The 17,394-nt window shown below is 43.6% G+C and overlaps 1 protein-coding gene across 3 annotated transcripts in view; it reads right to left on the bottom strand.

Moving 5' to 3' along the window:
* The window catches only part of FGFR1 (fibroblast growth factor receptor 1), a 129,256-nt gene that overhangs the window by 35,092 nt on the left and 76,770 nt on the right, over window positions 1–17,394 (bottom strand). For 2 of the 3 annotated variants that reach the window (XM_081960745.1, XM_081960744.1), the window contains exons 3-6: window positions 12,783–13,046; window positions 9,719–9,802; window positions 7,092–7,267; window positions 1,813–1,936 (exon numbers count right to left, since the gene is read on the bottom strand). In XM_081960745.1, the coding sequence (XP_081816871.1) occupies window positions 1,813–1,936; window positions 7,092–7,267; window positions 9,719–9,802; window positions 12,783–13,046 (648 nt within the window). The remainder of the gene's footprint in view (window positions 1–1,812; window positions 1,937–7,091; window positions 7,268–9,718; window positions 9,803–12,782; window positions 13,047–17,394) is intronic. The other variant, XM_081960746.1, reaches the window with a different exon arrangement.

A 17,394-nucleotide genomic window follows, 5' to 3' on the forward strand; every position in this document is an offset into this window, starting at 1 on the left:
GCTGCTAAGGATCCAAGGACTTTCCAAAAACCGAAGGAAAAAGGAATGCACTGTAGAAGAGCAAGCAGAGTTGGTGGGTGGAGTTAAGTGCATCATAAGCTTAGAGTCATTATACTCCCACAAATGGTCTGAGAGATTAATGTCAGGCGCAAAGGTTCAGGACCATACATGAAGGTGCAGTTCAGAAAATCCATTGCCTAAGGCTATACACCAGTGATGGCAAACCTTTTCGGCACCAAAAAAGGGAGCACTATATGCGTGCGAGCGCACGGGTCTGTGCCGCAACCAGGAAGAGCAGCTGCCCAAGGGCCACATGTGAGCTGGAAAACAAACTTCCAGTTCCTGGTGTGCACATGCGCACTGGCCAGCAAGTCTTCTGGTTACTGCCGCGCATGCGCACACACTGATTACCTGGCCGACGTACATGCTTACGCCAGAAAACAGAAGACCAGCTCTTCCAGTTTCCGGCAACTGCTGAATGCACGAAGGCCAGCTGATCATCAGGTGCGCATGCATGCCAGAAACCCGGAAGAGGAATGGGTGACGCCATGTGTGCCATGCGACTTGGCTCCATGTGCCACTTTGGCCATGCGTGCCATAGGTTCGCCATCACAGCTATGGACAATCTAGCCAAGTAAAATTCAGTGCCATGCTGGCACCAGATAAAGATCAATGGAATTCAAAGATGGTTGAGTTAGATTGTTTGTGGGAACTTCATGACTCTAAGCTAATGATGCGCTTAACTCCAGCCACCAGATCTGGTTTTTCTTCTCTTACCTAAACCACTCTATTACAAGGAGTTAAGGATCAATTTGAATTATCCCCGTGATGAGTACAAAGGAGATAATACAGAGAGTGCTATTTCCATGCCTCTATCCTGCATTTCAATTCTTTTAAATTCAAAGCAGGAAATATCCTGGCTGCAAAGATCTCATTGTCCGCAGAGCTCTGAAGCTTCCAGTGTCTCCTACATCAAACATTCTCCTCTTTATGTACAAATACAAACAAACACAGACTCTTACACCAGAATATTACTGGTGCCAATATATATATATCGGTTGCAGAACGGATCTTCACATTATTTCACAGCCATTTTGCAGGAAAATTAAAACGGTCAGCTATGAGCAGTCCAATCCTGGATGGAGCTGTCCATGGTTTACATAAGAAACCAAATTTACCAGCAATATTAGCTGTGTCCTGTCAGCCACAGATAAAGTCCTGGTTTGCTCTTAGCTCGCTTGGCACGATGTGCTGAATGAACCACAAACCAAGGTTAAAGTGCAGTACCGCAGGCAACTTCTGTTGATGGACAGCTGCCTGCAATTTGGCCGTTCGAATCTCACCAGGCTCAAGTTTGACTCAGCCTTCCATCCTTCCGAGGTGGGTAAAATGAGGACCCAGATTGTTGGGGGGCAATAGGCTGACTCTGTAAACCGCTTAGAGGAGGGATGTAAAAGCACTGTGAAGCGGTATATAAGTCTAAGTGCTATAGCTATTGTCCTTCCTTCCTTCCTTCCTTCCCTCTGCCCACTGCCAGCAGTTCGATCCTGACTGGCTCAAGTTTGACTCAGCCTTTCATCCTTCTGAGGTGGGTAAAATGAGGACCCAGATTATTGGGGGGCAATAGGCTGACTCTGTAAACTGCTTAGAGGAAGGACTGTGAAACGGTCTATAAGCCTAAGTGCTATTGCTATCTGTCCCTGTTCAACCAAGTCCACTTAAAAGATGAGCCAAACGTCACAAACTGGCATGCACTGCACAAATTGCCCCAGTGATCCCCACACACACCTTCTGAAGGTTCCCATTTCTTACCAACGACATCAAGGTGGTAGGTGTGGTTGATGACTCCATATTTATTCTCCACAATGCAAGTGTAGTTGCCTTTATCTGATGGGACCACAGAGTCCATGATGATGCTCCAAGTTGCATGGCGAACCTGTCGAAAGAGGATGAAAGGACTCAAGGAGGCTACCCGTTGACTAAGGGTTGGGACACAAGTGCAAACAGAGATGGTGGACGTGACTGCTCTTTTGCCTTTTCGTCTTAGAGCAAGACCTAAGGTCTCTGCCAGATCCTCTACTGCTTGGTTTAGGCTGGACGTAACATCATCAATTTGTGGTTATGTTTTCCCCTTCGAGCGTACAGACTCATAATTGTTGGCAGCTGCAGGGTTGACCACAGAGCCATCTACATCTGGAAACAGATTATTCTTGAAGAGTGGGATGAAGTTGCTTTGCCAGCACAGGAACCAAACCTGAAAATACCTCCAGCTGTTTTCCTCCCACGAAGGATGGTTAGCTAGCCCCACGTTTCACCAAGAAACCGCACAGTGCATAGATGTACATTTATTTGCAGAACCTCCCAATCTGGAATCTGAATGTGTGGACCACTTCTTCTTTCACTGTGACTGTTTCTCTGCCCATCCTATTCCACCTTGCAAGTTGCACAACCTCGCCAAGCAACTTAGAAAACAAAGGCAATACATCAAGCTAAGTAACAGGTATGTAAGCTACATCGTACGTAAAAAGGAAGCACTAAAATATAACCTCATAAAGGTAAATGTTATAGTTCCTCTCGCACATATGTGCTAGTCGTTCCCAATTCTAAGGGGTGGTGCTAATCTCTGTTTCAAAGCCGAAGAGCCAGCGCTGTCCGAAGACGTCTCTGTAGTCATGTGGCCGGCATGACTAAATGCTGAAAGCGCATGGAACACTGTTACCTTCCCACCAAAGGTGGTCCCTATTTTTCTACTTGCATTTTTATGTGCTTTGGAACTGCTAGGTTGGCAGAAGCTGGGACAAGTAACGGGAGCTCACTCCATTATGCAGCGCTGGGGATTCGAACCACCAAACTGCCGACCTTTCTGATTGACAAGCTCGGCGTCTTAGCCACTGAGCCACTGTGTCCCTTTACCTTTAACCTCATAAAACCATGCAATTTTATTAAAAATCAAGGAGATTGTTTTAAATATGCCATGGAAAAGTTAAAGCAACAACCCAAAGGTCAGAACTTGGGCTCTGTAATTGGCAGAGTGTCTGTAGACCATGGGCAGTGATGCTTAGAAAAATACACAGAAATACAGAGAAAATACTACAGCAGACAGACTCACTGTTTTATTTATTACAAAAGAGCCATGGTGGCGCAATGGTTAGAATGCAGTATTGCAGGCTAACTCTACCCACTGCCAAGAATTCAATTCTGACCGGCTCAACTTTCCAAGATCAACAAAATGTGGACCCAGATTGTTGGGGGCAAGATGCTGATGTTGTAAACTGCTTAGAGAGGACTGTAAAGCACTGCGAAGCAGTATATAAATCTAAGTGCTATTGGTAAATTGAAGGATTTTCATACTGGGAGATTTATTTTAATTTTTGTCATTCACATTTCACTTTGCTCCTCCTTTAGCATCCTTTCTTTGATGAGTCCATTTCACCATTTATTTGGCTCCCGAACTTGGAGTTAATGCTGAATCTGGTCTACAAGTATGCTTTTTTTTTTAATGCAAGGAAGCACTAAGATACAAAACTTTGACCCTGTTTTTTAAAAAATGGGGAAAAACCGAGTCCATTCGCACCACAGGTTTTCACCGAAATTGCACTAATTCGCAATTCTGTGGGTTTGTTTCCGTTTTCAGCCAGACAGTCCCATCCAAGAAAGAGTGAGATCAACAGAATCCGAACTGTGACATAATCTCCAGCATCTCCCAGGATTTTGATGAAAAATGGCCAATTGTGGGAGTTAACCCATCTATGCAAACTTTCTTCCTGCTACACAGCAGCCTTCCTGGTCACTGGACAAGAGATGCAGAAATTGCTTATCCCCTTCAGATTGGATTTGGATTTGGATTTGGATTTATTGGATTTATATGCCGCCCTTCTCCCAAGGACTCAGGGCGGCGTACAGCATTAAAAAACACATAGTACAAAAGTTAAAAGGAAATTAGAAACAGTCCAAAAAACAAACCCAATTTATATAACACTCACATTTTAAAAATTAAATAAAATTAACAGGCCAGGCCGGCTTGCTGGAAAAGCCAACTTTTTAGGGCGCGTCGGAAGGACCGGAGGTCGGGGATTATGCGAAGCTCCGGGGGCAGCTCATTCCAGAGGGAAGGCGCTCCCACAGAGAAGGCTCTCCCCCTGGGGGTCACCAGCCGACACTGCCTGGCCGACGGCACCCTGAGGAGGCCAACTCTGTGGGATCGCACTGGACGGTGGGAGGCTACTGGTGGCAGTAGGTGGTCTCGCAGGTACCCTGGGCCTAAGCCATGGAGCGCTTTAAAGGTCATAATTAGTACCTTGAATCGCGCCCGATCTTTAGGGAAGAGATAACTCATGCAATGGAAGCTGCCCTCTACTTGGATGAAGCTCTAGTTCTGTCCAAAAACATCAGGCAAAATGTTCCTTTCTGCAAAATTCGCCAACTTCAACAGCTCCTCAAAGAGAGAAAACTGGGTAACCTTAGGTCAGTTTCTCTCCCTCTCCCCCCCTCTCTCTCAGTCCACCTCAAAGGATTGTTATTGTGGGGAAAATAGGAGAAAGAAGACAGGTGGGACATGTTTGCCACCTTGAGTTATTTGTAAAAATAATAAAGGCAGGAAAGGGAGGAAGGAAGGAAGGAAGGAAGGAAGGAAGGAAGGAAGGAAGGAAGGAAGGAAGGAAGGAAGGAAGGAAGGAAGGAAGGAAGGGTGTGTGTGTTCTGACCGAGGCTTCTCAAGAGCATGAGGCCTTGTCCCGACAAAAAACCATTTTATTCATTTACTGTGAATTCTGCTCATTCACATCCAACAAAGTCTTTCAAGAGAGGATTTACTGTCACAGACCTTATCTGGCTTGGAGAGCTGCCAGGCCAATATCTGCAAAACTTGACAAGGAGTCTCGGAGAGTCACGAACCAATTAAGCGAACTAATGGTCTCCTGCAAACTCCCCTTTCGTTCCTCTTTTATTCCCTCTGGGAGAGGCCATTCATAGTCCACATGTGGCTTTATTCCCAAGTTGATCCCTGTTCTTTAGCTGTTCCATTCGTCTGGCAACTCTGCGCATGCGCACACTGGGAACAGGCTCCAGCTGTTTGTCTGCCTCACTGATGTCTGACTCTGGAGGCAGCTAATAACTGTCAGACGGCCCTGGCCTCCTCTCTGCCTCCGACACAGAGCCCTCCTCAGAGCCTTCCCCAGACTCCAGGACTGGCCCAGGTTCCTCTACAACCTCCTCACTGTCTGAATCTACTACCAGCTCCGCTGGCTCGTGGCGGGCCACAACAGGAAGGAAGGGAGGGAGGGAGGAAGGAAGGGAGGTAGGTATCACCAGTGATGGGAAAAGGATCCACCATGAATCCAGAATGGGATGGATGACCTATGTTGAAACACCTCTCTTTATCCCCATTTCCCATATCTATGATCTTTTAAACAATGATTTCTATAGGCTCAACCACAATAATAAACATTTAGAACCCTGAGATCTGAGCCTTTTTTTTTTTACTTTCAACCTAATGGAGGGCACAGTTTTTGGCAAATCACTTTTCTCTTTGCCAAGCTGCAGGCAACGTCCGTCAGGACTAGTCACCTGCAAAGACCATCAACAGCTGCAAAGGGAAAACCAGAACCGCCCAACCTTTTCCGGAAAAAAAGGGTTTTGTGTGTTTATGGAAGTGACCAAGAGCTCAGCTAATCCAGCGCAGAACAAAGAAGGAGAAAAACACCCCAGTGGCTGGTGGTTCATTAAAGCCGGCATTGATTCGATGGGTGAAACTTCTTCAATCCGCCATGAAGATTTTTTAAAAAGGAGAATACAAAACAGTATGCACCTCTGGTCTCTCACCATGGCTGGTGCTCAAAGGAGTTTTATGATTAATTCACCCAGGAGCCTGGCCTGCATTTGCAGTGGGGGGCATGGAGAGGCAAGGCAGGGTGGTTGAGTCATTCCGGATGGAAATAAATTGTGTAACGGAGAGGCAAAAAAGATGATGAAGCACCCGAAGCAAGTGGCAAACCTGTTACCAAAAAGGCCAGAATAGCACCTCAACGTCTGTTGTGAGTTCGGCTAAATGTCTGTTGTGTGTCCAGCCAAACGCCTTCGCTTGAAAGATATCTTAGGGGTGAGGAGGCTCTGCTCAGCCAGCTCCTGGATAGAAACACCCAGGATAGCAGCGGTGAATACAGTCCTTGACTTATGACCACAAACGGGAAGAGAATTTCTGCTGTTAAGCAAAGTGGCCATGAAGTGAATCGCACACGATTTTACGATATGTATTTTTTAAATCGCCCAAGCGAATCACCACCTTAGTGAAATGAATCGCCCGAGTGTTAAAAAGCAACTTTGTGGGTCAGGAGAAACTCTTTAAGATTGTTATTTTTGGTGGACATACATACATACGTTGTATTTGTGCTGATAAATAAATAAAGGGAGACTAGTATAGATCTATTTCAAGCTATTTAGCTCTCAGCAGCTAGCCATACCCTTACTGGGATTTGAACCTGGGCTGTATTACATATTAGGCAGATGTGTTAGCCACTAAGCCACAGTCTCTCCTCCTTTATCAGCTATACATATATACAATACAATACAATACAATACAATACATATATATGTATGTATGTATGTGTGTGTGTGTGTGTATATATATATATATATATATATATGTATGTATGTATGTATGTATGTATGTATGTATGTATGTGTATATATATGTGTGTGTTTGTTTCTGTGTGTGTGTATGTATGTATTTGTGTTACAACCCCTGGTATGCCTTTATTTATTTATCAGCACAAATACAACACACACACACACACACTCACACACATTACACAATACATACATACATACATACAGCAACTTCCTCTGGGTTTAAAACAGCTTAAAATGTTGAGGCTGATGACAAAAAAAACCTTTTCCTAATAATTTGTGGCACAGTGAGATAACTGCAGGTCTCAGTACAGATGGTCCTCGACTTACAACAGTTAAGACCAGCTGTAGTCTTAATGGGAGCCCCCTCCTCTTTAAATCAAATAGCTGCCTAAAAAGGAAATCCCCCGTTGCAGAAACAGATATTTTAAAAGTAAGCCAAACACAACAGGCCTTTGTTATTTTACCTTGAATCCACCAATGCGATGATCAGGTCTGAATTCCCTGCCGTTCTTCAGCCAACGCAGCGAAGGGGTGGGTGTCCCACTAGAGGGGCATTTAAACTTCACAGTTTTGGCAGCAGGAACGGCATGGAGTTTCTTCTCCATCTTGTCCGGGTAGGTCCAGTAAGGTGGGATGGCTTCTGCAAGAGAACGTGGCAAGTTAGGCTAACATTCCACGCAAAAGTTGGTCAAGATACGGGAGATGTTCCAACAGAAAGACAATTGAAGGGGGGGGGGGAAGTACCAAGAATTGTTGGTGTTTGAGTCCCAACTGGGAGTTTTGGCAGCCAAGGCATCACCTGTACCTCCTGAACCTCTCAAGATCCTGGTCAGGGGGAGTAATTGGGGTTGTTCAAAACTTGGATGCTATGCCTGGCATGGAATCCTTCTGACCACGAGAATCGGGTGGCATTGGACAATCAGTCTCATACTATGGTTCACTACACAGCTTTTAAAAAAAATAAATTGGGTCTGCAAAAAGTCAGAGTTCCAAGTAAGAAGACTTCCAGTCATGAAGTTCCTCAAAGTTCCATTTTATTAGAGCCGTCCTATTGGGACATCTGGGAAAACCCGAATCTGAAAGCTCCCAGGTTTTCCCCACCCAAATGAAAGTCCGAGCCCCTGCCCAGCATCCACATGTCCATCACATGGTCCAATCAGGCACCGTCCCAACTGGAGATGCCTCCCAGTCACACCACTCCAGGTGCAGGGCAAGAGATCCTTGACTCTCTGAGAAAGGAATATTATTATAACTATACATCTCCTACACTCCATATCATCTCCCCTCCCATTTTACCACAGCGGTAAACGTGGCAGGCTGGGAGGCCCAGTGCACAAGATGGCTTCCAGGCCTGACACAATATTCAACTACTCTTAGATATACAGGTAGTCCTCAACAGTTCATATGGTGACCGTCCAAAGTTACAACATCATTGAAAAAAGGGACATGATTGTGTGAAAAAAAGAAGAAGTCATAAATCACTTTTTTTCAGTGCCATTGTTAACTTTGAAACTGTTGTATGTCAAGGGCTATCTGTAAAGTAAATGGGAATCTAGGGCATCTGGCCAGGACTGTGATTGGGGGTTTTTTTTCTGCATTGGGTGGGAGGCAAATGTGGTCTTTCTTTAGTTAGATCACTCAAGCTTATTTTTAGGCTTATGTTACAGTTTTTGGACATGCCACGCCTCAAAGTGAGGGGAATCATTGGTGCAGTTAGAGGAAGGCCAAAGCAAAAAAAGAATTTGGGACTGCAAGCAGCCCAGGAGATGGTCTATGGGCAGGGAGGATAAAAATAGATGCTTTTTTAAAAAAAAAATCAGATTTTTAAAAATTTAAATCGGATTTTTTTAAAATTTAACTCGGTTTATTTTTATCAAATTTATTTTAATAAAATGCTTTTGGAACAAAAATCTATCTAAAGATAGTTTTCTATTTAAGATACATTAATGCTTTAGTTTATTCAGCAGGAAATGGAGCTCGGTTATGCTGCATGAGGCCGTATATTCTGCGGTATTTACATTTTTGGTAAACCCATTCAATGAATCCAGGCTTTGCAAGCTACCGTATTTTTCAGAGTATAAGATGCACCGGAGTATAAGACGCATCAAGATTTTGAAGAGGCAAATTAAAAAAAAAGTTTTTGCACTCTGCAGATCTCCCAAAAACGGCACATTTTTCGCAAAAATGGGCCCGTTTTTTTTTTTTAAGGGCATGAATAGCCTTTAGGAGGCTTGTACAGTGCTCCTGGGGTGGGCAAAAACGAGTAAAAAACGGGCCTGTCTTTTGTCAAAAAAGGGCATTAGGAAGCTTACAGAATGCTTCTGGGGGCTGGAGGGGGTTAAAATTGAGCAAAAAACGGTCCATTTTTTGCTCATTTCTACCCTCCCCAGCCCCCAGGAGCACTCTGAAAGCCTCCTAAAGGCTATGCATGGCTATTTTGGTGAAGAGGGCAGAGTTTCAGGAGGCAAAAAATGCTGAATTCAGTGTATAAGACGCACCAAGATTTTTAGCCTCTTTTTTGAGGGAAAAAAGTGCATCTTATACTCTGAAAAATACGGTAAATAGTAAACCTTCATTTTGTTTGCAAGTAATAAGATTAAAGGTTCTAACTACCAGCAAGGATGAGTCCTTACATTTAAACAGCACCTGTCATTTCAGATCCATCATGGCAGGGCCTGTTAGTTGTCATCCACTCACTGCTGCCCGCCACGTCCCTCATCTTGTGTCACCAGCCGTCCCATTAAAGTGACTGGGATGGTCGGTGAGTCAACAGCGGGTCAGGGGAGGAGCCACTGCAGGACAGAGATGACAGCTACTCTTTAAAAATTATGATTCAGATCGAGTTGATTTAAAGCCTTTTTACTAGTGATTTAAATCACAATTTAAATCAACTCGATCTGAATCATGATTTAAATCAACTTGATTTAAATCAAATCCACCCTGTCCATAGGTCTAGTTTAAGTCCCTGCAAAAAAAAAAATGTTTTACACAAGATTTGGTTCGCTTGGGAAAAGATTCCCAACTGGGTTTTTTTTGCAAGATGTCATGGCTGATTTCGAACAAGGTCGGGAAAAGAGATGCTTCTACGTACGGTTCGGTTTGGAGTTGTCTGCCTCCTTTTCTTCCGAGGAGGAATCATCATCGTCATCGTCATCTTCTGCAGAGGGGAGAGCATCTAAGGAGGACAGAAATGGTAAACATGAGTCGAGAAAATGAGCTTTTCACAATGAGAATAAGACATTTCTCAAACTTGGGAACTTGAAGATAGATAGGACACCTATCTTCAAGTTTCCAAGTTTGAGAAACACTGAATACAAAAAGGACAGAACTGTCTTCTTCTTTACTGCCTTATTATATACAGGTAGTCTTGCTTAAGTGGTTAACTTAATGACTGTTCAAATTTACAACTACCTCCAAAAAGTTACTTATGACCTGTCCTCAAAGTTAACACACACACACACACACACACACACACACACAACATTTTGGGTAATTGGCTTGCATTTACAACCAGTTGCAGCATCCTGAGGTAAAACGACAACAATTTGTGCTTTCTTTTCGGTGGAGAGGGTGCTAGTTTTTTGGGGGCAAAAATTCCATTCGGGAAAACAGAGTCACCCAATGACCATGTGATTCACTTAATAACCATGCTTTACCGCTGTTGTATAGTTGAGTCAGGCCATGTGGTGATCCGCCTAATGACCACTACAACTTATGAGGGAAACTGCAAGCTCAATTGTGGTTATTAAGTGAGGACTACCTCACTTAATGCATCTCATGCATCTTGTGAGCCCCACCAACACATTTATAGGAAATTTGGTCCTGAGTATTGGAAATAACTGATTCCTCATAATGTGATATTATGAGGAATCAGATATTATGAGCAGTGTTGGCATAGTGATTAGAATGCAGCATTGCAGGCTAATTATGCCGACTGTCAGCAGTTTGAATCTCACAGGCTCAAAGTATTCCATTCTTCCAAGGTCAGTAAAAGGAGGACCCAGATTGTTGGGGGCGAATATGCTGACATTGTAAACTGCTTAGAGAGGGCTGTAAAGCACTACAAAGCGGTATATACGTCTAAGTGCTATTGCTATTATTTCATGGTATAACAAGAGGTGGGAATGGAAGGGTAGACAAAGCCAATAGGAAACTAACATTGATTGCTTTGATCAGAAGAGTTCACACAAACATTTGCCACCGGCAAATATCTTTCCTACAGGGGTAAAGTCCAGCCTACAAAAGAACAGGCAAGCTTGCTCATTCCGTGCTAAACATCTGGGATGTTATTGTTAGGTAAGCTTTCTTCAGATTCAGCGAAGCAAGGAAGAGCTCTTGTCCTCAGACAAATGTTGGACCCTGGAGATATCATATGTTTCAGATGTCACTATTACGGTACTATCCTTAGATTTTCTCCTGAGAGAGGCAGAGCTGGTGACAAGCAATCATGTTGGCTGTCTCCAAAAACATGTGGATGTTTGTCATTAAGTCAGCCACTTGACCAGCCTGTAAGGAATATCCTGTCTGTCACTTAGTATGGATTAGTTCTTCTATCAACAGCTCATCACCAGACAGGACTGCGCTTGGACCAAAGCATTTCAGAGTGCGACTGTAAACACACAATGAAAAGCTTTTCCATGGAAGAGAAGACAACTAAAACCTCAGGAGGCCTCCTACATCCTTCTTCTTATCTGAATTATCAGAAGTAGCAAACTCCCCAGAAAGCCTTTTGTCCATTAATAAATGGTTGACTTGATAGAATCTCAGAATCACAACCAGAGTGGCCAAGAAGTAGGTCTTCCCAATTGTCCATTAAGATAGAGGTGGATCATGAAGTTTGGCACTTAGGCCAATTTAGCTTAGATTAGGAACTATTGATGGGGGACATCAGAAGATCTTGCAAGGTGCCAATACTTCCATTTTCAGCTACTGGAAATTTCAGCCATTTAGATTTTTCCAGAATCTTCTTGTCTTTTGAATGAAAATCAAGTTTTTCTCACTCACTCCATCCATCCATCCATCCATCCATCCATCCATCCATCCATCCATCCATCCATCCATCCATCCATCTATCTTCCATATTACAAGAGAATGCCACCAAACAGAGGAAGCTCTACTAAACTGAAAATGGCCATCTTATTTTCTGTCATTCTTTCCCCATCCATCCGTATCATCTCTAACCAAAATGCATTTGTCAGTCTCTATAGGACTTTCAAACTGGGAAAATCAAATCTAATGCATCCTCAAACTTTTTTTTTTGCTCTATCTACGGGTAGCCAAATAAAGTTCAACGGCCCCATGAAATGATGGAGTTCCACCAACATTTTCCATGGAATCCCCTCTTACCTTCATCAAATCGGCATACAATTTCAAATATAAATTTAATCACCTGGTCAATTAAAGTTAAAAATAGCAGTTCACAAACAAAAGTGATGTGATACCTTGCTCCAAATAAAGCAGAACATTTTCTCCAACAATAATAAAAAAAGGAACAAAAGAGCACCACCTTATCCATACTACCAGAGCTCACTTCGAACCCTGATCCATTTTCGCCCTAGGGCTGAGCACACGAGGGGGGGGTCTGAAGACATGACTCCTTTAAAACATATGGACAATGCTTTTTTTAAAAAAATGAATAACTGGAGAGAATTTTCTAGCAGTGTCCCCTTGTGCATTGCACTGACCAGGGGTGTCAAACTCAATTTCATTGAGGGCCCCATCAGGTTTGGCCTTGGGGGGGAGCAGGGGGGGAGAATGGCCAGTGTGACATTACTCATGTCAGGGGCATCTGTGTTGGCCCGAGCGATCTGCCAGCAAAAACGGACTCCTGAGCTCAGTTTTTAGCCGCGACAACCTCCTGCTGCCTTCTGCCAATGAAAATGGAGCTCAAGGGTACACACACTTCCAAGCTCCATTTTCATTGGCTGAGGGTGGCAGGAGGCCGTTGCAGCTGAAAACAGAGTCTGTGAGGGCTAAATCCGGCTCCCAGGCCTTGAGTTTGACACCCCCCTCATATAGACTGAATCTTGGTCTCCCATCTTCTGCAACAGGCATTTAAGGTTGAGGGGAAAAAAACCGTTAAGCTGATAAAAGACCATTCAAAACTGTCTTTTCCAGCAGCTCCCAATCATCCGGGTGGGTAGCCTGCTACAAACCTGAGACATTCACGGAGAAATAGGTGGTCTCGCTTCCCGAGGGGCTGTTGGTCATGCAGGCGTAAAGGCCCGAGTCCTCGGGCACAGCATCCCTGACCTCTACCTCCTCCCCTGTGATGCGCGTCCGGTTGTTCTCGGATAGCTGCACCCCGTCTCGTACCCAGTTGATGCTCTGGACATCGTCCCGCAGGCGGCAGCGCAACTGGAGGAGGTCGCCAGGGTGAGCCAAGTAAGACTCCACTTCGAGGCTTGTTTGGGGGAGAACTGGAAATGTTAGGGGAGAAAAAAAAGAAAGAGAGAGGGGGGGAAGCAAGGTGGTGAGAATGCTTTATTGCAGATGCATTCCGCCGGCAGCATGCAAACGTTGTAGAGGGGGTGCCCTCTGAACCGTTTTTAAGACTCGCGCTTCAGCTGCCATGCGGGTCTCTGGAAGAGCAAGGCAAGCAAGGCAAGCTCTGCAACAGAGCTTTTCATTTCAACTACCGTTCCAGCACTATCAATGAATACAGAACTATTTTTATATAAACATATATCTTTTTTAAAACGCGTTATTAGGAACCAAGAACAAAGAGGGCTGAAACGAGCAAGGAGCCGAGCCGAAACAAATGGCAAGTCATTATGGGCAAATCCAGCAGGAGAGATGGCTTGGTGTGAACTTCAGGCACAGGTAAGCAGGCTGCCATCCTGCCTTGAGAGCAGGGAAGGGCAAAGAGGAGGCGAGGGTTAAAAGCTATTATAGGAGAACGAGACCTCTCTTTCCTCTTTCACTGCATGATCTGTTCTTCTGTAGGGCTCTTTCATTAGGTCATCACTAGAGCATTGCTTGTTGACAAAGAGCCGCGGTGCCGCAGTGGTTAGAATACAGTACTGCAGGCTACTTCTGCTGGCTACCAGCTGCCAGCCGTTTGGCGGATCGAATCTCACCAGGATCAAGGTTGACTCAGCCTTCCATCCTCCCGAGGTTAGTAAAATGAGGACCCAGATTGTTGGGGGGCAAGAGGCTGACTCTGTAAACCTCTTAGAGAGGGCTGTAAAAGCACTGTGAAGTGGTATATAAGTCTAAGTGCTATGGCTATTGTCCTTCCTTCCTTCCTTCCTTCGCTCTGCCCACTGCCAGCAGTTCGATCCTAACTGGCTCAAGGTGGACTTAGGCTTCCATCCTCCCGAGGTTGGTAAAATGAGGACCCAGATTGTTGGGGGCAAGAGGCTGACTCTGTAAACCACTTAGAGAGGGCTGTAAAGCACTACAAAGTGGTATATAAGTCTAAGTGCTATTGCTATAATGGCCATGCTTTGAGGGCTCCTTGGTGCTCTGTGAGCTGGCTTGCTTTCTTGAAGACATTTCATTACCCAAACTAGGTAACATTATCAGTGCTAGCATGATGATGATATTATCTAGTTTGGGTATGCCAGACTAGGGCAATATCATCATCATCAGAGTATCAGAGCTGAAGAAGCTTCTTGGATGAGAAGTGGAACGTATTCAAAGAAAAACCAGTTGCCTTTTGAGAAAGCAGCTTTGGGACATGATCTGGATGATTGAGAATCTCCTAAACATCTAGTTTGGGTAATGAAACATCTGCAAGAAAACAACCCATCTTAGAGAGCACCAAGGACCAATGGCAACCCTAAGCTACAAATATTCTCCCTTATCTTGATCCTGCTTGGAATGGCCTCTGCAAGGCTAACCATCCGTTGAGTGAATCCTTGACCATGTCATGTCAGTATGCTAGGGGGAAGGACAGAATGAGCTGATTTAATTTTTGCTTCTTATTTTTTATTTTTTTTAATGTTTTATTTGTTTATATTACTTTCCATTTCCATCAAACAGTATGAGATCTGGGTACAGTTATTTGAACAGTCATAACCCACATATTTGTTGTTATATTCATCACAATAATATTAATAATATAACTATATAGTAATATAATTACAATAATACGTAACATCTTCATCTTCAAATTCTCTCTACATTAACATTTTTATCTCTCTTCCTTTCTAAATTTTGTTTTGTATTGTCTAACCATTGATAAAATACATCCCATGTCAAAAAATATCCAGCTTCTTCTTTATCCTTAATGGTAAGCATTAGTCTGTCCATTCCTGCACATTCTAGTATTTTCTTAATTACATTCTCATCTGACAGAATCTCATCATTTTTCCATTGTTGTGCAAATACAATTATGGCTGCAGTTAGTATCTGTAAAAACAGATATATAGTCTTTTAATCATATTTTTCCAGTAGAATGCCCAACCAAAATATCTCTGATTGCAAGTCTATATGCTGCTTTATCATTTTTTTCAACCAAGTGTGTATTTTCGTCGAATATTTTTTAGCTTTTGGGCAAGTCCACCACATATGATAGTATGAACCCAATGGTTGATTACACTTCCAACATTTAGCAGATCTATCTTTGTACATTTTAGCCAATCTTGCAAAATGCCATCTATAAAACATTTTATAGAAATTTTCTTTATAAGGCAGTTGACATAGTCAATTTAATATTTCTATCCCATAGTTTCTGCCAGTTATCTAATTCCATTGCATATCCAAAGTTTTTAGTCCAGGCAACCATTGTCTCCTTTACCTGCTCACTTTCAAGTTTAATATTTAGTATGTAACAATATAATCGCTTTATCAGTTTTCATCTGTCCCAGTTATTTTTACTTTTATTATTTTTTTAAAGTGCTTCCATAGGATGGAAAGTAGATCTTGCAAACCTACCCTAGGCACTTGCCCTGGTCCAAGGACAGTATTAACATCTCATCTTCTCTTGGGGGAGAAACATTACTCTGTAAATAAGGAATCCTCCAGCATTCCTGTCTAGTCTCAGATCAGCAAATTCCACAGTCTTCCATTCCTTAGCTATCAGCAGCTGTTCCCTCCTTATCATAATCAATAAAGCACCCAAGAGAGAGGCAACCTCAGTTTCTTCCAGATGCTCTTTTGATGGGCTTATCAAATTTTGGCAGGCACGCGGACAAGAAAATTGACTTTTGAGGGATATTCATTTTCAGAATGTCTATGGAGATGCTCAATCACTCAGGCCGTGGTTGCCCCAAAGGTGCTTTTTCAAGAGGCAACTGGACTTTCTTGATTTTTCTTGAAGACGTTTCTTCCGTTTCAGAGCTAAAGAAGCTACTTGGATGAGAAGGGAAACGTCTTTAAAGAAAAACAAGAAAATCTAGTTCCTACCCCAAGGCAAAGCTGGCAACCATTTAATACAAGCTATGAGTTTGAAAGACACAACATGGTTATTCTGAGGCAAGGATTTTCTCCAGAGAACATTTTTGGCACTGCTATGATGGCAGGCCCATTTTCTTCCCAATGATGTCAGCCTTATGAGGTAGACTGGGCAGGAAACATGAGCAAATGAGCTTAAGGTCACATTAACAGAATCTTGTAAGTGTAAAAAGGACTTCTCTCCATCATCCCCCCCCCCCTTACAACCTCAAAACTAGGGAGGGTCTCTTTTGAGTGTCTCCCCCCACTCTTATTTGTGCCGCAGACTAAATTGCCTTTTATCTGGCTGTTCCCTTGGTTGCATCTTGCTCTCCTGTCTCCCATGGTCATTCTCACATAACCATCACAGGTGACCACTTCCAGCTTATGAAGATAGTGACAGAGGCTATTATTTCCCTCAGTTACCTCAGAACAGGACTTCATCTGGGGGATTATGGGAAAAAAGAAAAGGCAATCTTGGCACCAAGCTTCTACCACACCTTAATTTCAAGTCTAGAAAGGTTTGCGGAATTGGAAGGGACCTTGGAGGTCTTCTAGTCCAACCCCCTGCTCAAGCAAGAGACAATAGACAATTTGATACAAAGGGCTGTCCGTTCTCTTCTTAAAAATCCTCCAATGTTGGAGCACCCGCAACTTTGGGAGGGAAATCGTTCCACATGATTAATTCAGGGGTGTCAAACACAATTTCATTGAGGGCCACATCAGGGCTGTGGTTGACCTTGGGGGAGGGGACAGGTGGGCATGGTTGACTGGGTGGGTGTGGCTGACTGGGTGGGTGTTGCCAGCTTGATGCCACTCCCAAACTGCTGGCATGTTTCCTCTTCGCATTGGGTAGGCCAGGCTGAACCGATGTGGGTTCGGTTTCCAATACAAAATGGAAAAAAATAAAGGAGAGGAATCTGCCAACGGTAGTTTCGTTCTTAATCTTTCTTTCCATCAAAAAGAAGAGAGAGAGAGAGAGAGAGAGAGAGGAGGAGGGAGGAGAATTTGCAAGGGACCTGTTCCCTTTCATTTCCCCAGGCACTGAATCAGACTGAAATATCTTCTGAATTGTCAACTCTTGCTCCTCCTTTATCCTGGCTGCTGGAAACCAGAATTAGTGTGATTCAACTTGCGAGACCTTCCCATCCTCCGAAATCTTTTGGGGGGAGTTTTTTTTTATTATCTCAGCTGACGAGAAGTCTGGACAATGATGGCCATTCAAACCCACCCATGGCAGAATTGCAGCCAGAGTTGCAAACTCTTCAACAAAGAAAAGGCTTGATTGCTAGAGACGGTCAGCTTCAAGAAAACCTCCAGTTATTAAAATACTGTCCGGAGAATCTCAGCCTCAAAAATACACTCAAGAGAAAAGAAAAGAAAAGCAGC

The sequence above is a fragment of the Natrix helvetica genome (assembly GCF_964273705.1).
Source record: "Natrix helvetica genome assembly, chromosome: 8".
Lineage (NCBI taxonomy): Eukaryota > Metazoa > Chordata > Lepidosauria > Squamata > Natricidae > Natrix > Natrix helvetica.